Source organism: Rhinatrema bivittatum, chromosome 1 (genome assembly GCF_901001135.1).
Source record: "Rhinatrema bivittatum chromosome 1, aRhiBiv1.1, whole genome shotgun sequence".
In the NCBI taxonomy this organism is placed as follows: Eukaryota; Metazoa; Chordata; class Amphibia; order Gymnophiona; family Rhinatrematidae; genus Rhinatrema; species Rhinatrema bivittatum.
In genome coordinates, this window is record NC_042615.1 from 616,240,399 (window position 1) to 616,266,456 (window position 26,058).

The following is a 26,058-nucleotide window of genomic DNA, read 5'->3' on the forward strand; positions in this document are numbered from 1 at the left end:
ATCCCCTCTCTCCTCTTCCTTCTGCACACCCTTCTCACCTTCCTTTCTTTCACTCACCTCTAGTCACCTTGCCACTTCTTGATCATCCCGTCTGCAATGGCGCAGTCCTTGGGCACCTCTTTCACTGACGGGGCCTAGCCTCCCCATCAGCAGCTATACAATCCTTGGGCTCATCTCTCACTGGTAGGGCCTGGCTTCACCGCCAGTGGCTGTCTACGGTGGCAACATCCTCTGGTTCCTCTCCTGATGACAGGGCCTGATCTTCCCACCAGCGGCTATGTGTGGTGCTGTGGTCCTCTGGCTCCTCTCTCACTGGTGGGGCCTGGCTTCCACACCAGTGACTGTTTTGGGCACCACAGTCCTCCAGCTCTTACCTCGCCAGCCTTCCTGCTGGGCTACCACCGACGCTGCCACCAAAGCACCTGAGGCAGATAATCCCTACCCCCAAAGAACAAAATATTTCTGGGGACTGGATTCAGCTGCCAGAGAAAAATGTATGGTGGGAAAGAAAATTTAGCTCCCTGGGCCAGATCCAGCCTACAGGCCGTAGTTTGGGGACCTCTGCTTTAATATAATACAACTTATGAAGAGAGGAGCTAACTTTGAAATTCAAGTGAATTAAAGGTTCTACATATTTCCAAGCCCACATTTTAAGTCACAGAATAAGGGTAAAGACTAGAAACCTGAGATAAAGTGCTAGACATTCATCATTTTGTTGCCTATGTATTCGTCAGCGAGTTCACTGACTAGCTCCTGGGAGACTTCCAGTCCTAGTTTTCTGAGTTTGGCCCGACCCGGTTATAACTGAAGAGATGAATCCCATGCCCACAAACTGTCAACTTCATCTAACATCCGAGGCTGTGATTTACAGTAACTTGAATTTATTAAGGCCTGTACCTTGTAATAGTTCTTCAATAAAATTATGTTTAAACCCATTTGTGAAAGTTTACACTCTGGCAAGCAAACAGAATACTTGGTCAGGAAGGCCAAAAAAACAGAACTGGGAACTGGTCTGCATATATCTGCAGAGTGGACACTTACATTGATATAACAAATGATTAAGGAATGAGCTGTTTTTATTCTGGATTTACAGGATATCTTGATGATACCTATAAAAGAACAAAATGCTAACATTGCAAGTGTGTGTATATATATATATATATATATATATATATATGATTCTAAGGGCCAGGATTTCATGAAGCAGACCATTCTGCAAACAAAAACTTTTATGAAAACTAGCATTCACAGCTTTCAGCAAACAAAGGTGTTTCTTTCTAAAACCTGTCATTTGTGAGACATCAGTCATTACAATCACATCTGACACTAGACAAAAATAATCAGGTATAAAACTTATATTGAAAGTCCTCTGGGGATAGGGAAATACCTACAGTACCTGAATGTAAACCGGTGTGATATCTCGATTGAGATCGAATGTCGGTATACAAAAAAAAAAAAAATAATAATCTCAGAGTATACGAGACACTTTATTCGGTAATAAACCACAACCGAGATCTTTGGATGAGCTGAGCTGCGAGCTACACACAAGTAAATCATCCTATAATGCCCACGATTTATATCTGCTTAGTTCAGCTGAAATAAGTCCAGATTGATCTTTTGAATTAGGATTGCTCCACTGAGAACAATAAGTGACTAAAAATGAAAAGGCCTGGACTTTAGATCTGTCATACTTTTCAAACTCTGAGGAAAAAAAAGTTATGGTACCCTTAAAAAGTTACATTTCTGCTGTTTTTTAAGTTTTATTATGAACTTTAGAAATAGTATTTTAGAGCAGCAAAGGCAATTTTATTCAGCTTTATACAGTTAAGAGTAAATAAGCTGGTTATTTTACTGTACTGAATTAATGAGTAGAAGAGAAGTTTACTACTGTTATTCCCCATGCAATCATGAAATGACAAGCTGCTTTGACATATTTCAGAAAACAGTAAGTAGAAGGTGCAGGACACTACACAAACTACTGCCATCAATGAGTGACTGCCTGCTGATGGCGATTTTACTTCAGCTATTGTAATTATCTAAGTGGAACCTCACAATAAGGATCAATAGTGTTCCCTCTACATTGGAAAAATTATACAGGGCTGTTCTGCGATAACAAAATGACAAATGATGATGACTAGATGTCATTCTCTATAAAAAGAAAATGAAGATTTACTTCCCCACTTTCACTGGACCATATACATAGTATCAAACTCCCCAATGATCCAGACATCACCTGGTTGCCAGTTTTGTGGGGCCACATACTATAAAATTTAATACATGGTGCAAAACTGAAATGAACTAACTGCAATTTGAGAATGCATACATGTGCATGAATATATTCCCTATATATAAGAGGGCAGCTTGTGTGTGGGTAATATATCTGTCTCGGTGTCCATCCGTGCATATTTCCCCGCATCAGTACACACACGGGAGCCACATTATGTGCGGAGACAATAGACACAGAAAGTGACTGATTCAGGACTTGCCCTCACAGTAACGTCAGCAAGCGCATAGGCATGGCCTGAATCAGTCACTCCTTGTGCCCACCCTTGTCTCTGTTGGCAGCCTGGGTTGCTTGCCTGGGGTCGGAGTGTGAGATGATCTATAGAAGCCAGACGCACACACACGGTAGGAGTCGGGCTGTGGAGTATATCTGCAGAGGCCATGTTAGCCCATCATTTTGTTGACAGGGCCCTTTCAACTAATACACATATTGGTATTAGGAAGGCACTGAATGGCAATTTATTTGACATATTTCACCAATTAGACATGTTAATAACAATGAAAGAGAAAACTTTAGCAGCCAATGTGCAATGCTTGGATGCACTTCATGGCCCATGTTCTTATCTTCTTGTTAGCAGCTTGGCTGGGAACTTGAAAGATGAGGTTAATGAACTTCAGTAAAATGATTTAGTGATGGCTAGACATTTTTTGTACTTTTATCCCCAGGAATAATAATAAACTTGGCAAGAATGATCAAAGTGACTCAGCTCTCCATGCAACTGGTATATTGTTCTGCATGGAAAAAGTAGATCATTAAGCAAAATCTCTAAAATTCTGTAGCTGGGTTATACCAGCGTCACAGGTTTTGCCAAAATCAGCAGCAACAACTACCCAGCCAACTAAAATATTTAATTATGTCCCACAGATTATATTACTAAGTATGCAAAACACAAATCAGTCAGCTTGCCACAAAACCAAAAAAATGAACTGACTTCCAATTCAGCATCTTGCACCTTTTGGTAAAATTTCCTCAAAAGTAATCCACGCCAAGTAGTTAATCTCACATCAACCACCATGATAATAAGCAAGCTGGTAATGCAAAATTCACTATGGTAGTGGGTACAGAAAAAAAAAAAAAAAAGACACGCTAAACAGGTGACACCTGTTCCTATCTTTTTTTTCAAGCTGTTTCCTCCCAATCCTATGGGCCTGCAGTGGGTTACTGTTCCATGAATCTTTGCAACTATCCTGGGTTTTTCCCCTTCTGTTTTATAACCCTGCCCTAGTTCTAGCCCAGCCATCAGTGACCGTCCTTGTCCAAGGGCCAAGAATTCAGCTCCTTCAGGAACCTGGGATCGATGTACCCTCTACCTAGTCACTAAGTGTAGTCAATGAGTGATAGGTGGCATTCCCTCCCCAGGGCCTCTGCACTATCCTCAGGACCAGATAACTCAAGAAGGTACAAACCAGGTTCAGAGATCTAAAGGGAGCCACACTTCTGCTGCACTACCAGACCCGCCCATGATACTCTTTTCTGAATTGAAACTAAAATGTTCTAGTGACATTAGGCTGTGACCTGATAATGATAGATTCTCTCAGACTTCAAATTTAAGATTTTTTACTGGAAGGCAGCAGGGCTACTTTGCTATGAATTTCCAGACTGAGAAACCTGCACCGGGCGTCAGAATAGGCAAGAATGAGAAGATGACCTCAGAAGATTATAGAGCACATGGAGCACATTAATATTTTGAGGCAGAGGGAAACTGGAGAGGCATTGAGCTTCATGGGACAATTCAACAATTCATAATGAATTGCAGCTTCCAGGAGGAATGTTGTGGAAGGAAATTTTACTGAGCATCATGTGGGTTGCAGAAGCCTCAGAGACCAGTCTATTGCTAATCTCAACACAATCAATTCCTGCAAACTTGCCTTTCAAAAAGAAAACAAAACAATGTGTTATTCCTATGACAGCAGCCACTGACATCCGCACGAAGGTTGGGTTTTCCTCCATTACATATCTGATGTGGGAGAAAAATTTGCTAACTTGATACCGTTTGAAAAGCAAGATTTGTTTTGAGGTGTCTGTGACAAGCAATTCATCATTACAATTTATTTTCAAATTGCCATTCCTGGATTCTTCCTCCAAATAACTGATTAAAGCCAGAGGACTTGGTTAGGTTTAGAGGGAGAGTAGAACAATAGCACTGGCAAACAGCTAGAGATCCTGCTTAATGAATGCGGCACAGCTACACTTTATCAATGCCTCTTATGCAGAATAAGTGCGGAATTCAAGAATAAACACTGCAGCTTGCGGAACATGCAGGTTTGATGGCCATGCTTGCAGAAATCAAGTTTACTGCTAGGGACTGCTGCCTTACCTCAGACTTCTCCAGTTTATTCTGGGCGTCAACCTGCGTGACAATTTCATTCATGTTTGTCTCCAAAACCATCCCGCCCATTACCATTTCAGACAAAATATTGTGCACCTAAAAGGAGGAGACCAAAGTGGAAAGTGAGTAAAGTTATGATGAAAATGCTTAGTGATATAATGCATAATACGGTACAACTTGTACATATTTAGCTGAAACAATAATTCCCATGACTATGTGGCTCCAGTTAAAGTTAAAAGTTTTTTGGGCAGCCACATGGCTGGCAGATCCCAAACTGTTCCTAATTTTCCTGGAAACAACACTTTTTCTGGATTCAATGTTGTTTCTATAAACTCAATGCTGCTGCAAGCCTGGCACTGAGGACTTGGTTACCATGTGCCTAATGGATGAGGCCTAAGTGCTAAAAGAAAAGAAAACATGGATGTTTTTAATGTTTTAAGAAATTTCTGCTACTACAGGGATCCAGTCGAACTGCGTGTATGGGTGTAATTCAATATCTGCATTTCAGCTGGAAGAATTAATTTGGTTTCCTCACTGAAGGGAGGGACCAAGAGGAGTTCTTTAATCTCTAAAATATACTAACAAAACAATACCAGGGAGGGCATCAAAATATAAATGTCATCACAAAAGTGCTGACGATGTCAAAAAATGAGGGGTGCAGTCCCCTTAATAGCTATAAACAATGTCTGCATACATTTTATATTTGAGTCTTTTTTTTTACTGAAAGTTTCATTAAAATACATGAACAAAGACAAAGCGAATGAACAAATTCTAAAAATGTGGTAACAGCATACATACCTGAAAACATAATATCATAAAGTATATCAGGTGTTTCTGTTAATAATAATTCATAAAGTACCATTCCCTCCCTCCACCCCTGCACTACATTTCCACACTAACCCTAATTTAATCTTGGATTTCTCTTACCTAGAGGATTTAACATGAGATTATCATTCCTTACCTGTGCTACTAATTTTGCGCTGAGATAGTCCTCCCCTGATATAGATGCCTTACTGTAGGTAAGAACATCCTGAAAAGCCTCCAAATGCTTTGGAAATCTACCCTCTTTCCAGAGTTATCTTCCTTTGCTGAAATCCATTCCATTACTAGCATGTTATATAGTTAGCATTTTCATGGTTTGTCATCCAGTGGCGTGCTCTTCACCTATCTGATCATTATTCACTTTTTTGGCTTAATCATGCTTTCACAGGAAGAAATCTGGAAAGCGATTCATAGATCGTAATAAATAAATAAATGTCTCACTGAGTTCCAGACTCATCTCAATAGTTGTATTAGAGGGAGCTGCTTAATTTTGGCTGGAACCATATTAGCTTTAGCTTGTAGTATGTAACAAAGGTTGAAGGGTAAGACTATTTTTTGTTCAGTTTGCACAAGCATATAGACCCAATTGCCCATCAGCCAATCATGAAAGTCTATACATGCCTGATTATATATTTTTGAGATCCAGGAAAGCAAGTCCACCACTTGAATAAGGTTGAAACACTTTGTTGAGTGAAAGTATGGATTTTTTTTTTTTTTTTTTACCATGCCATAAACATCTGGCCTTTGCAGATCTGTACTAACTTACACTAAAGGAAGTGTTTGCAGCAGGTATATCCATGTGGGCAAGAGGGACGATTCTGAAAACTGGATTCTCCCAAACAGAAATGGGCAAATTGTGCCTAGAGACTTCAGTCTAATCCCTCCAATGAAATAGAACACAAATCACTCAATGGAGTAGCTTTCACAAGCATATAGCAACGCTTAGTGACAAATGCTGAGAATTATACCAGATTCCAAAACTAAAAAGTATTATTATATTAGCTAAAACCCACTGAAATTCCCTGGAGACCCCTATTCATGGCACTCCTCCCCAATCAGACCCAAGTACTCCCATCCAACATCCTCAACCCTATCTTAGCACTTCCGTCTCTTCTCCTCAGCTCATGCCCAGTACACAGATCACCTCCCCAGTCACACCCCAGCATTTCTTCCCCTCTCAGCGGCTGAGACCTAACACACTGTGATGCCTCTCTGTTCCAGCCCTAGCCCAACTCCCAAGCACTCCCAAACCTCTTCCTCAGCCTAAGCCTCATACCCTGCTGCCTCCACTCCAGTCTGACCCTAGCAAGCCCTGATTGCCTGCCTCAGGCTGACCCCCAGCATGATCCACACACAGCCTGCCAGAGCGCACCTCGATTCCCTGCTCCAGACTGACCCCAGCACCCCCAATACCTCTCCTTAGGCCAAACTCAACACATTCTCTCCCCTCCCCAGCCTGACTTCCACACATCAAACTCTTTTCCCAACTTGAATCCAACACACTCTCCCCCATTACCCTAAACAAAATAAATGCAAGAACAATGAAAAACAAAGCAAAGTATCTCCCTCACCCACCAAACCCACCCACAATTGTAGATGGGCAGGATAGAAATACTTTTCATAAATAAATAAAACAAATAACCCACCCTAGCTCTTATCCCATCATCCACTAACAATCAAATGTTATTTATTAAAAAAAAATCTGGGTCTGGATTGTTGCCCTTCCACCACTCATCAAACCCACTAAGGCAATTGCCCCGAAGGATTCACCCAACTTCACCCCATTCCAGATCTTACACCACTGTGGTTCTGCCATTGTTCTGGAGCAGTGATGATTCTCTGTCACTCCTGCCCCACTGCTCTGGGTTTTTAAAATGGCCACCAGGCAGCCCAAGGCGGGCACATGTTTGCTATTTGTTGTGAAATTTCCAGTTTCATCCACCACTAAAGGATGTTCACATCTCGAGAGTAACAGATTTGGTGGGACAATGGCTCACTGAGTTGATTCCACTGGCCTCAAATGGCCCATTGAAGACCCTGCATATGCAGACAAGTCAAAGGTGCTACACGCAGTGCTTTGGCCTAATTGAAAAGAGTCAAGACAGACTTTGCTGATATCTGGGTCCTTCTGTGGAAGGAACTTCACCAAGACCTTCAACAATCTGCCTCTTACTAGGAAGAAATGCCTTTTCCTGAAGCAAGTCTATCCAGGCTTCTGTGAACTAAATTGAGATGAGACCAAGATGGACCTGGAAAAATTGTCCAGGAATCCCAGCAACTGGAGAAACTGGATGGTTACTTTGAGGGACCAGAGGACTCCTGTCGGAGATGGACCTGTCACCAACCAATGGTCCAGATATGGGAATATGCAGACTCCCTGCTGACAAAGCTGTGCAGCCATGACTAGAGATGTGCTTTGTTTAAACATATCGGTTTGAACTTCGGATCGGGCGCTCCACGGAAAATTTCAGTTTCCCATGATTCATTTTTTTTTTTTTGGTCAATTTTCGACGAAGTACGTTAGTGCGCACTAATGGGCCTTACTGCACACTAACAACCAGTTAGTGCGCACTATCTCCGCATTAGTGCGCAGTACACTGAACAAAATAGTGCGCATTAGCTAGATGTCAATGCGCATTAAGTCCCATTAACAGGTTAGTTAGTTCGCCCTAATAGAACTTACAGCGCACTAAGTATGTAGAAGTGCACTGTAACTAATGTTAGTGCACACTAAAAAAATGCTACTTAAAAATTAACAAGTATCAATTCAGAGGAGTTCGTTAGCTAGAAAAACAGTGCGCACTAATTGGTATTACTGCGCACTAAGAGATATGCAGTGCGCAATAACTCCGTTAGTGTGCACTAACATGAAATATGAATTTTGCCGAAATTTCGGCAAAATTCGCTTCATATATCAGTACTACCGAACCATGACGAATTAGAAAATATCTTTGACATTGTCTAATTTATGAAAAACGAATGCACATCCCTAGCCATGACTACCAGACATTTTGTGAACACTCTCTGGGCCACAGAGAGGATAACAGGAAGGAGTAGCCTAGTGGTTAAAGCAGTGGGCTATGAACCAGGAGACCAGGCTTTGAGTCCTGCTGTTGCTCCTTGTGTCCTTGGGCAAGTCACTTTACCCTCCATTGCCTCAGGTACAAACTTAGATTGTAAGCCCTCTGGGGATAGGGAAATACTTATAGTACCTGAATGTAATCCACTTTGAAGTGCTGAAAAAGTGCGAAAAGCGGAATATAAATCTAAATAAATAAATACTTTGTACTAGTATGTATTCTTCATCACAAACCTGAGGATTACTGGTGGGTGGGATGAATGAAAATATGTGCCTAAGCAGCTTTCAGATCCAGAGTGCACATCCAATTCCTCTGTTGAATCAAGGGAAGAATAGTCTGGAAAGAGTTCATGTTGAATGTCTCTTGAATCACAATCTGTTAAGCTTTCATAACATCAAGACAGGCCTCAATTGCCCTAACTTCTCAGAGATTACAAAATACCAGGAATAGAATCTCTGGCAACTTAATCACTTTCGGGCCAATACAGTACAGTGCTCTCCGACGGAGCTCACTGTTAACCTGCCCTTGGACGCGCGGTTTCCCTTACCCCTTATTCAGTAAGGGGCGGAAAACGCGCATCCAACCCGCGGAACCTAATAGCGCCCTCAACATGCAAATGCATGTTGATGGCCCTATTAGGTATTCCCGCGCGATACAGAAAGTAAAATGTGCAGCCAAGCCGCACATTTAACTTTAAGAAATTAGCGCCTACCTTTGGGTAGGCGCTAGTTTCTGCCGGCACCGGGAAAGTGCACAGAAAAGCAGTAAAAACTGCTTTTCTGTGCACCCTCCGACTTAATATCATGGCGATATTAAGTCGGAGGTCCCGAAGGGTAAAAAAAGTAAAAAAAAATAAAAAAAATTTTTTAAATGGGCCGGCGGTTGTCAGGTCGAAAACTGGACGCTCAATTTTGCCGGCATCCGGTTTCTGAGCTGTCAGCGGGCTTGAGAACAGATGCCAGCAAAATTGAGCGTCAGCTGTCAAACCCGCTGACAGCCGCCACTCCAGGCTAAAAGGGGACGCTAGGGACGCACTTGTGTCCCTAGCGCCTCCTTTTGCCCATTTCTACCGCCGGGCCTCATTTAAATAGAGAATTGCGAGCACAGGCGAGTGGCCTGTGCGCGCGCTGGGAGAGCGGGCGTTCATCCGCTCTCCCGCGGACTTTACTGAATCGGCCTGTTTCTGTAGAAGGAGAGATGCTACTTCCAACTGCAACTGGACAGATTGAGAGGTATCAAAACTGAAGACATATGTTGGGTACATTGGCCAGACAATTGTGCACAATTTTTACCAAGTCACTGCTCACCATCATGCAAGCCTTGGTATTTCTATAGAAGCAGTTGAAGTTCTAGCAGGGGTGTTGAAAGCATCATGCATAGAGTGCATGCCCAGGGTCAGACGATTCTGTCAAAGGTTTCAGTATTTGCAAAAATTTGTGCAAATACCATACTATGTACAACTGTTGGCCAGCAAACATGCTCCAATATTTCCCAACTCTTGGAACCATGTGGAGATTTGCATAAATAGTCTTTGTTCTTTGATGTGCCTTCTATGCCAGGTCTCTTTAGGCTTTGGAGCTGAAGGAGTTGTTTCCTTTGGCAACCCCTTGTTTCCAGCAGTTAGCACAGCTCCACAGTCCTTATACTCCAATAACACTTTCACCTCTGGTTCAGGACTTTGACTTTTTCTAGATTTTCTTAAGATGATATAGTCTTATCTTTTGGATCTTGATGGGCCTTGGCAAAAACCTAGAAAAGATGCTGCAGTGCGGCACATCACGGTTCTCACCTGGACACTTATAGCAGGATTTGTGAATGTTGGTAAGAGACATATGACCTCAGTCTGAACATTTCATAAAGCCACTGTCTTCTTTCCTGCCACTGTCAGAAAAATAGACGATGCAAAATCAAATGAAGACATTTTCTCTCTTAAGTAAAGGTAACTGAAGAGAAAATTGGACACAATTGAAGGTCTATCAAAAGCCACATACAAAGCCTGCTGACAGGAATGGTGAGAAAATTAAAAAACTTTGAATAATACAAAAAATCCTAACTTTTCAGACTGAAGGAAAAAGAAGAAATACTAAGACACAATGAACTGAAAAATCAGGATAAAAAAAATTAGCACTGGAGAGTTAATCAGATAGAGATGCTGCTAAAAGAGAGAAAAATGTTCAGTACTCACCTTGCAAAAACAAACTGAGGCATGTGCAGTGAAAAGCTTTTACTTTTCCAGAAAGCTCTGGAAGACTGATGTCCATTCAATGCTGAGCACAGTTACATAGATCTACTTGTATGACTTGGTAAACTGGTCGTGTTTACTGTGGTTTTACTTTATGGGGAAAAGGAAGGGCAGGTTGAGAACCTTTACACCTGCATCATCTTTGCTACCTGCAGGCTTGATGGACTCATGATCTGGGCTCTACAGAGTCCTCTATGCCAGCAATATCCTTGGAGGGATCCAGGATAGTAATGACCCTCGGAGTAGCCCTTAGCCCAGCCAGCCAATATTGTCAATGCCACATAGTGCATCTGACAATTCTGCAAAGAGTCTTGTATCTGAAGTGGTACATGGTGCAGCTCAAAGTTGGAGGTGACATACCAGCCACAATGATCCTGTGCAAGATGAAAATTGTAGTTCTCGTGGCCCCTGAAAATGTAGAGACAGCCCCAGCACAAGACCAGCAGCAGGAAGCCATCCAGACTCTATATAAAACTGGATTAGAAGAGCTGAGTATCCCAGGAAGCAGTGTTGATGGAGAAAATTTGGTAAGACTTATACCTCAAGGCACAACACTAGCACAGATCAGGAGGGCTACTGCCAAATAGAGCAGCAATTAATAGGTTACATGGATATTAGACAAAGATTTGAGTTAAAACCACATTCTATCTCAGGAAGAGAGAGTTTTTATGACTAATGTTTGGGTGTAAACACTGGAGAACCAGGCTAGATCTTTCCAGTGTTCAGCCAGCAGTTTTCTTAATTCAGAAGCTGTCTTATGTGGAAAAGTGGCTGACTACTATTTAAACCCTATGTATCTGCACATCACGGTCCTCTGTCACTGCTGCCGGAGACTCAGGGTATGGTTGCAGGTCCTGGTTTCTCACCCCTGTTGCCATTTCCAACACGCTGGCAGAGACGAAGTACGACGAGGCCTTATGTGCTACCCGCTGTGTCATAGAACGCACTTTCGGCCTTCTGAAAAGTCGTTTTCACTGTCTGGGACAAGACAGGTGGAGCTTTAATGTATGGGCCACCCAAAGTTACAAAGATTGTATTGCTGTGCTGCGTATACCATAATCTGGCTGTAAGCCATGGAGTACCAATAGACCTACGTCTGGATCACCCCCAGGATCCCCCATGTCTCCCTGCACGAGCCCAGGAGACCACGCTGAGTGGCAGCCAGATTCGGCAAAACTTTAAACAAAGACACTTTGCCTGATAGAACTTACCTACCACTTCCCCTTGCAGGGGAGGGCCGCCTGCAGCCTGTTAGCTGCTCCTCTCCTCGCTAGCCCTTTTCTTTCTCTCACTACTTGACTGTGTAGCTCACCGTGTTGCATAAACCACATATGGCTACTCTGGATTCATATTCACAAAGCACCAGTACACTGTACTTGAAATACATGAAAGACATGTCGCTACCACCATGTGTTCTGCCTGATAGTGAGAGTAAAAGAGGCATGCGCGCCCTTACACTTAGTAGCTGACTTAGAACGGTGTGGCCAGCGAGCCCTTACCAGTGGGCCGCATTCTAGCGCTCACATGTGGATGACATGCAGCTATAAGTGTGATGGCACTCCACATGTTCCTCGACTCTGGAGAGCTACACCTATAGAAATGGTGTAAATCTCAAATACCTGTGAAGGTGAAATGCCAATGTGAAAGTAAGAGGTAGACAGTTAAATGTTTGAGTGACATATTTCCAGTATTATACCCTCGTTCAAAGTGCTTAAAGGTGTGCACCCTGTAGTGGGTGTGGTTACTATAAACAACATGGCACCAGTGCCTCACCACTTAAAGAGCAGTTGTACTGTAGGTTTTGGAACTGCCTAGCGATTTCCAGGATATGTACATCTAGGCCTCATCTTACTGGCATGCCTGCATGTATTGGGAGTGTAGGGTTTGCTTAAATAAATATAGGAAAAAGTGATGAAATGGCAGCATGTACATACTTCAAAAGCAGGACATGATTAACATGTCCATAAAATTGTAGCTAGGTGCCAACAGTACTGCACACCTCACACCTTCCATTACAGCCTTGGTGAAAGCAGCTGTGCTACCTTCCTCTTTGTGGTTGCATGCATCCCTACTACACCTAGCTAGGCAATTTAGAAATATTAATGTGCAAAAGGTGAGGGGCTTGCCAGTCATAATGTCATGTAGTTTGCCTTGGCTCATCAGGGAGCCAACTGGAGCATGCACATCCAGCTCAGTGAAGGCTTGATTGGGAATCAGATAATGTCATGCCTTCACTTGTTTTTTCCAATGACCTCTGACATGTAACCATGACAGTATAGTTAATAAGCAATCTTACAGCAGCCACATCGATCCTCATCAAACACTCACATAAGAACATAAGAAAATGCCATACTGGGTCAGACCAAGGGTCCATCAAGCCCAGCATCCTGCCTCCAACAGTGGCCAATCCAGGCCATTAGAACCTGGCAAGTACCCAAAAGCTAAGTCTATTCCATGTTACCATTGCTAATGTCAGTGGCTATTCTCTAAGTGAACTTAATAGCAGGTAATGGACTTCTCCTCCAAGAACTTATCCAATCCTTTTTTAAACACAGCTATACTAACTGCACTGACCACATCCTCTGTTAAATTCCAGAGTTTAATTGTGCATTGAGTAAAAAAGAACTTTCTCCGATTAGTTTTAAATGTGCCCCATGCTAACTTCATGGAGTGCCCCCTAGTCTTTCTACTATCCGAAAGAGTAAATAACCGATTCACATCTACCCGTTCTAGACCTCTCATAATTTTAAACACCTCTATCATATCCCCCCTCAGTCGTCTCTTCTCCAAGCTGAAAAGTCCTAACCTCTTTAGTCCTTCCTCGTAGGGAAGTTGTTCCATTCCCCTTATCATTTTGGTAGCCCTTCTCCGTACCTTCTCCATCGCAATTATATCTTTTTTGAGATGCGGCGACCAGACTTGTACACAGTATTCAAGGTGCGGTCTCACCATGGAGCGATACAGAGGCATTATGACATTTTCCGTTTTATTCACCATTCCATTTCTAATAATTCCCAACATTCTGTTTGCTTTTTTGACTGCCACAGCACACTGAACCGACGATTTTAATGTGTTATCCACTATGACACCTAGATCTCTTTCTTGGGTTGTAGCACCTAATATGGAACCCATAATTGTGTAATTATAGCATGGGTTATTTTTCCCTATATGCATCACCTTGCACTTATCCACATTAAATTTCATCTGCCATTTGGATGCCCAATTTTCTAGTCTCACAAGGTCTTCCTGCAATTTATCACAATCTGCTAGTGATTTAACTACTCTGAACAATTTTGTGTCACCTGCAAATTTGATTATCTCACTCGTCTTATTTCTTTCCAGATCATTTATAAATATATTGAAAAGTAAGGGTCCCAATACAGATCCCTGAGGCACTCCACTGTCCACTCCCTTCCACTGAGAAAATTGTCCATGTAATCCTACTCTCTGTTTCCTGTCTTTTAGCCAGTTTGCAATCCATGAAAGGACATCGCCACCTATCCCATGACTTTTTACTTTTCCTAGAAGCCTCTCATGAGGAACTTTGTCAAACGCCTTCTGAAAATCCAAGTATACTATATCTACCGGTTCACCTTTATCCACATGTTTATTAACTCCTTCAAAAAAGTGAAGCAGATTTGTGAGGCAAGACTTGCCCTGGGTAAAGCCATGCTGACTTTGTTCCATTCAACCATGTCTTTCTATATGTTCTGTGATTCTGATGTTTAGAACACTTTCCACTATTTTTCCTGGCACTGAAGTCAGGCTAACCGGTCTGTAGTTTCCCAGATCACCCCTGGAGCCCTTTTTAAATATTGGGGTTACATTTGCTATCCTCCAGTCTTCAGGTACAATGGATGATTTTATTGATAAGTTACAAATTTGTACTAATAGGTCTGAAATTTCATTTTTTAGTTCCTTCAGAACTCTGGGGTGTATACCATCCGGTCCGGGTGATTTACTACTCTTCGCATCACACAGGCCAACAGATCACGTGTGTGTGTGAACCTCCTGCCTTAAACTGTGCCATCACACATAGCTTCAATCTGATCTGCAGAAGTCAGGTTGGTGCAAGATCATTGTATGTTAGGCATCACTGATAGTCATGTGGTGTAGCTGTATGCATATATGTATGTACCCGGACCATATGCTCATTCTTAACCTTTAACCTATACCGACTACCTGTTACACTACAGCTGTGGTCTATGAGCAACGTTAAAGCACATAGGCTGAGCATTCCTGTCCAAAAACACTTTGCAGATTGCTCCGCTACCATCACTGCACACATTTGCATGCTTTCATGGTTGCATGCCGATGGTGATGCACATGCGTTTGATGACATCTGTGGACTGCTGAATAGCTGCTATGCTCCAGGCTCAGCAGTAAGTGGTGTAACAGACTTCTATTGTTAGTTGTGAGCAGGACAGGTCTGCTCCTACACAGTCCATGTGTATTGCATTCTGGGTTGACCAAGTCTGGTCAGAAAAACTGATTATGAGCCTACAAGCTGCCTCCATAGTAAATGCCACACAATGCTGAATGTATAGGCTTACTGCTTCCACAGATGTTATGTGCTTGCCATGATAGGTGATAGCCTAAGTGTTGCTATCTTGACAGACATGCATTTTGTACCACCTAAGCCCTTCAGAACCTCTCACTAAGTAGGAGGGATATATGCCCGAGACAGAAGTGTTTCCTGTGGGCTGTTATAGATAATGTTGGAATAGGAAAGACTCACACAGCCTCATTAGCAGTTACTGCAAGCTGCTACACACCTATGTTGTTTTATGAGAAACATTGCAGGAACATAGACCTTGCACATGTGTAGGTGCAGGAACTGGAACATGTAATCCCTGCTGCTAACATAAGTGAGTGTGTAACTCGGTGACTAACATGCTGTATGTGGCTTGTTCAGTCGGTGTGTGTGGGTGCTGTGGCATTCGGAGGTTGCTCCCTTGGTTCTGCAATCCAATACCCCTTAGCAGGCAGTGTGTGTGTCCCTAAATTGAACACAGACAGCTTTTGCACAGCATTGATTGAGTGTTTGCCCTCTGGAGAATGTGTGCCTCTGATAGGGCTGTATATGGAGAGTGGAAGGAATGGTCTGACCCCTTGTACTGCTCATTTTACCCAAGTACACTCACAGTGTTTATGTAGCGTTCACAGAGGGGCAGGGGTGTGCAGTTGGGCATGGGTCCACATCCAGTTTACTGTACAACCTGAAAGTTATACTTAGCATTTCGCTGTTCTCCTGACTGTGGCCTCCCACCCATACTGATGTTTTAGCACCAAGTAATTGGAGTATGCTGAATAGTGCTGTTATTATGGGATGTGTTGCCGACCCACACCTAGGCCTGGTCCAGAGCCTTTGAATATTATGGAGGGAGGAAATGCTGTTAAGAAACTGCCCAGTGAATGTGGGAATGCAGTGATGCATGGAACAAGCAGTGTAAAGGAATAGGTAATGCTATGCCTATAGGGCCGATTCCGATGAGTGCTTAGCATCATGCTGGTTACACGTTACATGTACCAAGAAACCTGATGCATGTTTTTGTGTGTGTGGGGGGGGGGGGGGGGTGTGCTGTTGCTTTGCTTGCCAGGTGCCACAGGCTTTGGGATACTCCTATTACACAGTCCCTTTTTTTTGTCACTGTTCTCATTTACCACCTCTCCGTAGCTCATATCATGCACAGTTCATATAGAGGTAGGCACAACAGCCCCCATTTTTTTTTAACACTCCCTCTGTGCTCTGTAGATGCAGGAACAGTACGCCTACCATCTTTTGCCCATATGAACAACAATACCTTTTCTGTGCAAACCTATATGTGGTACGCCTATATCTGCCTATAAAGGGAGTGGCCACCATTGCCTAAACACTGAGGGAGCTTCACTTGTACAGTAAGCAAACGTTCAGTTCCACTACACTGTGTATTTGGTGACTCTTGCAACACAGTGTCAGCTGTTGTGTGACAAGTAGGAGGAGTGAGTAGTGTGTGGTACACAATCTGCACAGGTGCAGAGCACAGGATGTAGAGGGGGTGCTGCTGGTGCTGTGGACCAGGCAGACTTCCACAGACAGTCTGCCATGCCGGTAGTGGCCTGGCTTTGGGATCTGGATGCTACCTGTAAGGTTAGCCTTACCTTACACGTATTATGCAGACCCCCAAGCCATACCAGTACAGGGGTGGGAGCCACCATGTGGAAGGCAGCCTGGACTCCAGCACCAGCAACACCTTTCTAGGCCCTCTGGTGGTTGCCCATGGGCATTGTAGAGCAGATGGTAGTCCCTCACTCATCATCCCGACATGTGAGCCAGCAGCTCAGAGTGTGTACCAAGACTCAGTAAGTAAACATCGTATTTGGTTCACAGTGTAAGCTACAAATGTATGTGGTCACATACCCTTGCACTCCTGACAGAAGTAATGTCAATCTATACGATCTAGTAATTATAGAATATACCATTCTATAATTGCTAGATCGTATAGATTGTTGCTAATTTAATGTTCTTTGTAAACTGATGTGGATTGTAAAGCTTGTTGCTAATTTAATGTTCTCTGTAAACCGAGGTGATGTTTCCCAACGTGCCGCGGTATATAAAAAACCCTTAAATAAATAAATAAATAAATAAATAAAATAAATAATGATGCAGGAATTAAACTTATGGGTCCTGATGACTCCAAGTTCCCTCTTTACACCACCCAAGCTGTATATGCATATTATATATTGTGTTGACCATGAAGGCACATGTAAGCAGGAGTTAGCAAACAGTATGGTATGTGAAGAAGGCAACAAGAGGCAATAGTGAAGGTCCAAAGTAAGGAGCTTCTTCTTTACCTCTGGCTGTCTTGCTCACCGGCATACGTGCAGCTTTCATGCTAATGTCATAATGCATATGGTCTTGCATGCTCGATAACTGCACAACCGGAACAAAGCAGGACAATGTAGCATGCAAGGTCATGTGGAAAGCAAAGCTTTTACCTTCGGTACCATAAACACAAAAAGCACACAATGAAAGGACACTACCAGAAAGTTGATTTTTCCAAACAGTGTGCACTTTATTAAGCAAACACAGGTAGTGCACTGTTTGAAATTAAGGCAATGTCTTAGGTAATCACATTCTGCACTGTACATTTCATGAACAGCACATTCAGTGTACATCTGAACATTAATAGATTGAAATGTCATCATATACATTGCATCTTATCCTTTACGCCCAATCATGATTACAACCAAGAACACAGAAAGAGGAAGTGGCAACCCAAAAGCTATAGTAGTGCTGTAAAGTAACAGCTAGATGCAGCACTACTATGTGCTCTCAAAACAAAGGCTCCAGACGGTCCATGTTGAAAGAGTGCAATCAAAGAGGACAGCCTAAGGGCTACAGCTCCACAGTTCAGCATGTAGGCAGCAGAAGCAGGACCACAGAATGCAGCATCACCTCAGCAGGAGTAGCACAAGACCCAGCAGCATGGAGGCAGGAGGCCCAGGAGGAGACACAGCAGCATGGAGGCAGGAGATCCAGGAGATGAGAAGAGAGGACACCCAACAGCATGGAGGCAGGAGATCCAGGAGATGAGAAGAGATGACACCCAACAGCATGGAGGCAGGAGATCCAGGAGATGAGAAGAGATGACACCCAACAACATGGAGGCAGGAGGTTCAGGAGATGAAAAGAGATGACACCCAGCAGCAGGGAGCAGGAAATGGGACAACCTAACAAGAGGCAACAGCTGGAAAGTGATTGTAGGCTACTTAAAGTAGCCCGTAAAAGGGGCAGAGCCTCAAGGACAGCTACTTAGTTAGTGTGCTGCATGAAAATGCTTTACAGAACACCATCCCTTGTACATGGTGGCACAGCAACTCTGTAGTGAGGTCATGCTTGTTATATTTGTTATGTTTGTAGACCCTGGATCGGGGTAAGAGCTGACGCCACCCACAGGGAGGAGCCCTGTGGGGACTCACCCAGATAGGCGTGGCCTATCTGAATAGCAGATGGTACTCACTCTGAAGTGTGCAAGGAAGGTGAACATGGTAGTGGCCTGAGGCACAGGGTACGCTGGAGGTTCCGTCAGCTGAAGGTAGCGAAGTCGCAGGGCTGAACCAGACAAAGCCCAGAGTAGATGAAGAGAGACTCCAGGCAGGAAGGCCCTCTGAGGAGCGGATAGCCAGAACATGACAAGGCCCCAGGAGCAGGTACCCAAAGTGTTCGAGTCTCTGGGTCAGGAACGAGTTCAGCGTAGCGAAGTAAAGCGTCTCTGAAAGAGTGGCATTCAGCAGGAAGGAAGTACTTGCTAACCCATAGGTAGCTCAGACTGTCTGGCTCAAATACACGCAGGCAGATGACATCATGCGGAGGGGACGCCCCCGAGGTTCCCGCCATGACATGTATAAGATGGGGCCTGGCGCTCGCGCATGTGCCTTAGGTAATCCCTGATTCAAGATGGCGGACGGGATTGCCCACGCCATCCCAGGAACGCTGAAGAGAGTGGCATGCAGAGGCAGAGGTCGCCAATTGTCCGAGAATTACTGGTGCAGGAAAAAAAGGAGGTGAGCAACAGAGGTTGCAGCCGTCTGCAACCGAAGTGCGTAACAGTACCCCCCTTCTTAGGGCCCCTCCCAGGGGGTTTCGGCTTCCTTGGATGAGTTAGATGAAATTCATGAATCAAATCTTTGTCAAGGATATTTTTATCAGGCTCCCAGGTATTTTCTTCTGGCCCATATCCTTCCCAGGATATGAGGTACTCCCAGTGCTTCCCACGTTTGCAAATATCGAGAATGTCCTCCACTTGGTATGTGATGTCCTCTTCGGCATCAAGAGGTTGAGGATCCGGAGTCTTGGTAGAAAACTCGGAGAGGATGAGAGGCTTCAAGAGAGATATGTGGAAGGCATTATGTATTTTCATGGAAGTGAGTAACTGCAGGTTGTAAGTTACTGGTCCCAGATGGCGTAATATGGAGAAAGGCCCAATATAGCGTGGAGCGAATCGAACAGATGGCAGCTTGAGACGGAGGTACTTGGTGCTGAGCCATACTTTGTCTCCTAGTTGAAATTGAGGTGCTGCTCTGTGATGAGTGTCGTAACATTTCTTGGCCCATTGACCCACTTTTTGAAGGAGGCCCTTGGTCTGGTTCAAATACACGCAGGCAGATGACATCATGCAGAGGGGACGCCCCAAGGTTCCCGCCATGACCTGTATAAGATGGGGCCTGGCGCTCGTGCACGTGCCTTAGGTAATCCCTGATTCAAGATAGTGGTCGGGATTGCCCACACCGTTCTAGGAACGCTGAGGAGAGCGGCATGCAGAGGCAGATGTTGCCAATTGTCTGAGAATTACTGGTGCAGGAAAAAAAAGGAGGTGAGCAATAGAGGTCGCAGCCATCTGCGACCGATGGGCGCAACAATGCTGAGCAGGTTTCTTCCATCTAGATGACACAGCAATTCTGTAATGAGGTCATGCTGAGCAGGTTTCTTCCATCTAGACGGCACAGCAACTCTGTGAAGAGGCCCAACCAGTCTTCTTGCAAAAATTGTCTTCTTGGCCCTTACTGGCCATTTTCTCTACTCATTCAAGGCCCCTTGCCACGCCATGGCTTTCCAGTTGGGGGGCATTTGTTTTGGGGGCCTACCCCCAGTGGCATCTTGAATCACCGGGACTGCTGCGGGGTGTAGATGGCAAGGGATGGAGCTGAGTATTCTGAAGGCTGCTCCGGCATGCGGTGCAGTATTTGCGTGAGCACGCTGGTCATATTGCTGATGGCAGCAACAAGTATGTTAGCATTTTGGGTGTTGGCAGTCATACTTTATTGCAGGATCCTGTTCTGCCGGTCCACTGGTCTTCTGAGGACCCTGTTTTCTCCCTGTAAGCGCCTCAGTTCACCTGCAGACATGTTTACTTCAGGTGCCAGTACTGGTGCCAGTCCTGATGGTGGTGCTGCTGGCAGTGTCTGTGATGGTGGTGGTGTTGGTGCCAGTGGGGCTGTCAGTGCCAGTGCTGATGGCGCTGGTGGTATATGAAGAACCAATATGGGGACAGATGGGCTTGTGCCCACCACGTAGCCTGGGCATGGTGAGTCACCATGCTGGCGTGGTGTGCTGGCTCATTGTAGATGCTGGTCAGAAGGTTGCCAACCGAGATTGCCTTCCTCCATGAATGTTGCCAGATCAAGGGTGACGTTAAATGGGCTTGTTGAGCCTAGGTGTTGTAGCAACAATAATGACTATGATTCCTGTGCCTGCTGCTCCGCCGCCTCCTCCTCACTCCACTACATCCATCTGTAAGGGCTTGTGTAGTAACACTAGTGGGCGGCTGCTCCCGGGGGCAACCTGGCTGGTCCCTGGGGCTTCTCAGCTGGGTCCTGAGCATTCCTGGCTGGAAGCTTGCTCCTTGAGAGCTGTGGAAACAAAGAGAAGAAACTTTGCTTCTTTGCATAATGAACACCTTATGCCAAATTATGTGTCCACCCGTTGCTGCCTGCCCATTTAGGGATGAGATGAACTTACTGGCTGAAGCGCGCGTCGTGTCCAGCTGCTCAGCTATGCCCTTGAACATGACCGGTCCCAGCCTCTCCATCAGTTGCTCCTCCATCTCCATGAGCCCTATTGGACAGGGCGCTCCACCTCCCGTTTGCTGCTGGTTTTTGACTCTCGCTGCCACCTCGGCCTTGAGCTGGGCCATAATGTCTCTGTATCAATGGGCAACTTGCTCTGCACTTCTTCCAATGCTTCTCCGCCTGGTGATGGACTGGGCGATAGTGCGCCATATCTGCCCCTTCGCTGCCTTGGATGTCTTGGCCGTCCGGTTGCCAAACAAATGGGGATAATTCTGGAGGACCCCTGTGATTACCAGGTCATTCTCCTGCACACTGAACTTGATGGCCCCTAGATGAGCACATGGTGCTGGCTGGCTGCTTGAAGGGGGTGCCACTTCCTCTTCCGGAGAGGTGTCCTCCCTTTCCTCACTCTCTGTCCCATTCCCCTCTCTTCTGCCCCCCCCCCCCCCGCCCCTGCCCTATCAACTCCCTTACCCTCTGCCCTCTTTGTCTATCCCTATCCTCTCCCAAACTTGCCTGACTAGCCCCTTTCCCCTCCCGTACCCTCTTATCCTTCCCTGCTGCCTCTCTCTATCCTGCGCCTGTCCTACTCCTATTCCTTCCCCTGCCACTCCTGCCCACATCCGCCCCTTCCCTCTCCAGCCCCCTCCCCCTGCTATCCTGACGCCTCTTCTCTCCTCATGCCTGTCATGCTCCAACCTCTCCACAAGCTGCTAGTACACCTCCTACACACACACACCCCTCCTGAGCACACCTCCTCACCACCTCCACTCCTCCACACAAAAAAACAAACAGGACAAACTTACAAAAACTTGAAATCCAACAAAGATGACAAAATACCAAGTAAAAGGGAAACAGATGAGAACAGATAACAAGACAATGCACTCAGAAAATCACAATCTAGAACTTCCTACTACCACTAATCCACTTGCCAACTCTCCTCTCCTCTCGCCAAAGTCCTGACACACCCTCAAAGAGGCAAGTGCAGGAAGCCTGTATTTATACTGGAAAAAAAAAAATCGTGCGACGCAATGATGCACTGTGGCGAGCGATAACGCAATGCCACATACGTTATTTAGCTATGCGATGCGGCAGCCCAGCAATTTGAATTATCACGCCCCTTTTCTTTATCGCGTGCATTATTCGCACGATAAACATGGAATTTTGGTGAATCTAGGCCCCGATTTGTTTAAAAGAACAAAGATGAAACTCATAGTAACAAAAATTATGGTATTCACAAAATTTGGCAACAAGAATGCCAAGGATGTGCGGAAGAGGAAAGGGCTCATTTTCCACTTACAGAAAGTGATGTGGGTCAGGAACGGAGAAGCAGCTCCTTCAGGAACACCTCCCACCCAGTTAGCAGTAAACCCACTCCCAAGTTCTGTGTCCTTAAAACAACAGGTATTCAACTTATCATTCAACAAGCCACTTCAGCAAGTTGAAACTCAAAAGATCTGCAATTGCATGTTGGCTTCTATTGCATTAGAAAAAATGTAAATACTTGCTATTTTTCCTAGTGTAAAGGTGTGAAAGCTATATGTTGCAAAACAGCCACACTGAGGAAACTTAAGAGCCGCAATGGATTCAGGTGGCAATGCAATGATAGTGAAGATTTGTCCTCAAATCACTACACCAACATTGTCTCTGTAAGCTCATTTTCTAGCAATAGGAAGTACATGGAGTCAGAATTATTATGAAAATAAAATGCAGAAATAGTACATTAATTAGTGACCGACAGAAAAGGGCATAATAAGTGAGTGAGAGTCTAAATGTATGCCGAGAAGCAACACGAAATCCTGAATCCAACAATTACCAAATATGTGTGTATTTGGATATTTTTTTTTCTATTTCTATTTCCTCATCACCTGTTGATTTCCACCATTATTTGCCTAACCTCTGTGGGTAATTTTCAAAAGGATTTATATGCGTAAAAGTAGCACACATAGCAATATTCAGAAACCCACTTTCTCGCTTAAGGGTGAATCTTCAAAGGGCTGCACGCGTAAAAATCGTGACTTACGCGCGTGACTAACCGATTTCATGTTATAAAATCGGCTAGTCCATGTGCGTGTGCTGGGAACCACGCGCACACGGACGCACGTGTGCTCCTTTTAAAACCTTCCCCTTTATGTGCACATGCATGCGTAAAACCTATTGACCATTCAATAGCATGTATTGTAGCAATTTTCAAAAGCCCAGTTTTAAGCATGCAAATCCTTTTGAAAATTACACCACCACCCCCCCACCCGGTGTGATTAATGTTGAAAGTTTACTTCGCTCTTTTCACACAGAGCGGTATGAGCATGAGAAAATACTTTTGATCACATGTACTGTTTCAGGAGGAATCACAGGAGTTCTCATTACCAGTATATAAATAATCACTATTTCATTACACTTACTGAGCATAAACAATACATGTTATGCACGAAAAGGACATCAAAGCATACTTGGCCATTTTTTTTTTTTGTTAGTCATGCTGCTACAGCTGCAGCTCAAAGCAAGCACGCCAGTCTACTGTCAAAGTTCAAGTCTTTGTGAAATAAAAGAGATCCAGACTTCACAGTCTAGCGGAAGACGGATTCTTGCTTAGCACTGCACTATCTGGGTGAGTCCTAAAAATAAAGCCATTAGTTTTTGGGGGTGGGGGGGTGAATCTTACAAAGCACAGCTACAGACGATTTTCTTCCAACCCTCACCCAGGATAGGAAATTGGGCTCATCCCGAAAGATATTTAAGTGAGGGTCACAGGAAGAGACAGAAAATTTGGGGAAACATGCCAGGCAGATACAGGTATGAAGACGGAGTAAGTACAGAAATACTAAACCAGACAACCAAAATACCCAATACCATTCTAAAAAAAAAAAAATAGCAAACAGAATGTAAAAATAGCAGATCTTCTGGTGTTTACTACTCACATGTGATCTCTCACCTTTACATTCCTGAACCCTGAAGGCAAGTAACAATTCAATATACAGTTCCTTGCAAAACAAAAAAAAAAAAGTCTTCACACACCTGTACATTTTTCACATTCTGCTGCCTAAAAAATAGAAATAAAAACGCATTAAAGTAGGAGTTTATTTCACTGATCTACACAACATACTCCTCACTTTCATCATGAAATAATTATATGAGGTCTGTGGCAGACTGGAACAGGTTTTTTCTCCAGGATCTGCCAGAATTTTCAACCATCCATTTTTTCTCAGATCTTCACAAGCCTCCCTGCCCCCGCTGTCGCAAAGCATCCCCATAACATAATGCTGCACCACCATGCTTTACTATAGGGATGGTATAAGCAGGGTATGTGCTGTGTTTGTTTTATGCCTCACATATCGCTCGGCATTGAGACCAAAAAGTTCCACCTTGGGTCTTAGAACACAAAACCTTCTTCCACATGCATGCGGCGTCTCCTAAGTGTTTCTTTGCAAATGCCATGTATGCGGCACATCATACGGCTTTCTTCTTGCCACCCTCCCATACAGATCATGTTTGTTAGAGTAATCTACAAATTGATGAATAGCCAACATTTTCCCCAGTGTCAGCCAGCAATCTCTGTAGTTCTTTTAAATTAATCTTAGGCCACCCAGTGACCTTCCGCAGCAGTTTCCTTCACTCACTGCTACCAACTTTGGAGGGGACGACCTCATCAGAGCAGTGGTCCCAAACTCTTTCCATTTTACAATGATGGATCTGACACTGCCCCAAAGGACTTTCCATCACAATGAAATGTTCTTATAGCCCTTCCCCCAATCTGTACCTTTCTCCTGGAGCTCATTCAGCAGCTCCTTATTTGCCACGTTTTGACCTTTGCTTCAAATTTATGTCCTACAACAGAAACAGCTTGGTTCTTCATCCAGGAGTATTCAAATCAGCTCAGTTACTGAAAAAGAACTCAGTGGATTCTATTTAACTTATTATGGGCCTTGTTTAGTCAATTTTCTGAACCAGAGCTAATTTGGGTTTGCTGTGACAAAATTGTGAAGTCTTATGCAATCGAGACTGCTTTTTATTCTTAATTATTTTGAAAATATTTCTATAATTGTTCTTTCATGATGAAAGTGTAGAGTATGCTGTGGAGATCAGGGGAAGCAAAACTCCTACTTTAATGCACTTTGGTTTATATTTTTTAGACAGCAAAATTTGGAAAATGTCCAAGGGTGTGAAAACATTTGCAAAGCACTGTAAATTGTCTTTTCAAAATTTTACTATAAAAATTCTAAGAGCAAGCCTATAAACTAAATGATCAGGGTATGGCCAAAAAGTGTCTTAAATTTTCAATACAAGATACATGTAAAATATTTGTAAAAATCTAACCCCCTTCGATTTGAAAGCATTTGGTGTTTGACAACAGATACAAATTTTGACTATCCAGATGGCAAGGGATCCAGCTTACTTAGGTGGACTAGTTTTGTATTCACTATTATCTGGATAATACCTTCTTCTACTAGCCAGGAAAGAACACTAATGTATCCTGACTAGTGAGAGGAGCGATTCCCCAAGCCTGACACCACTCATTTCCGCAGTTTATTTATTTACAAATGGATTGGCTCAAGGCACTATGCCATAAATTCTAAGGAAACAACTGAAACTGCTGAGCCAGATCAGCATATTGATGGATCTGGATAGCTTGTCCGATCTTTCTTGGTTTATAACATGTCCTGTATGTCCCATGGTTACAAGATCAGCTATGAATCCGTATTTACTTTAAATGAAACATGGTTACTGATTTGAACTAGAAACTGAAATTTAC

General features: G+C 43.9%; 1 protein-coding gene across 4 annotated transcripts in view; it reads right to left on the reverse strand.

Annotated features, from left to right (window-relative positions):
- Window positions 1–26,058, reverse strand: part of AP3S1 (adaptor related protein complex 3 subunit sigma 1) — a 234,635-nt gene that overhangs the window by 31,391 nt on the left and 177,186 nt on the right. For 3 of the 4 annotated variants that reach the window (XM_029571216.1, XM_029571224.1, XM_029571232.1), the window contains one exon: window positions 4,602–4,709. The exons of the other annotated variant lie outside the window; for it this stretch is intronic. In XM_029571216.1, coding sequence (XP_029427076.1) covers window positions 4,602–4,709 — 108 coding nt within the window. The remainder of the gene's footprint in view (window positions 1–4,601; window positions 4,710–26,058) is intronic. 4 annotated transcript variants of the gene reach the window in all.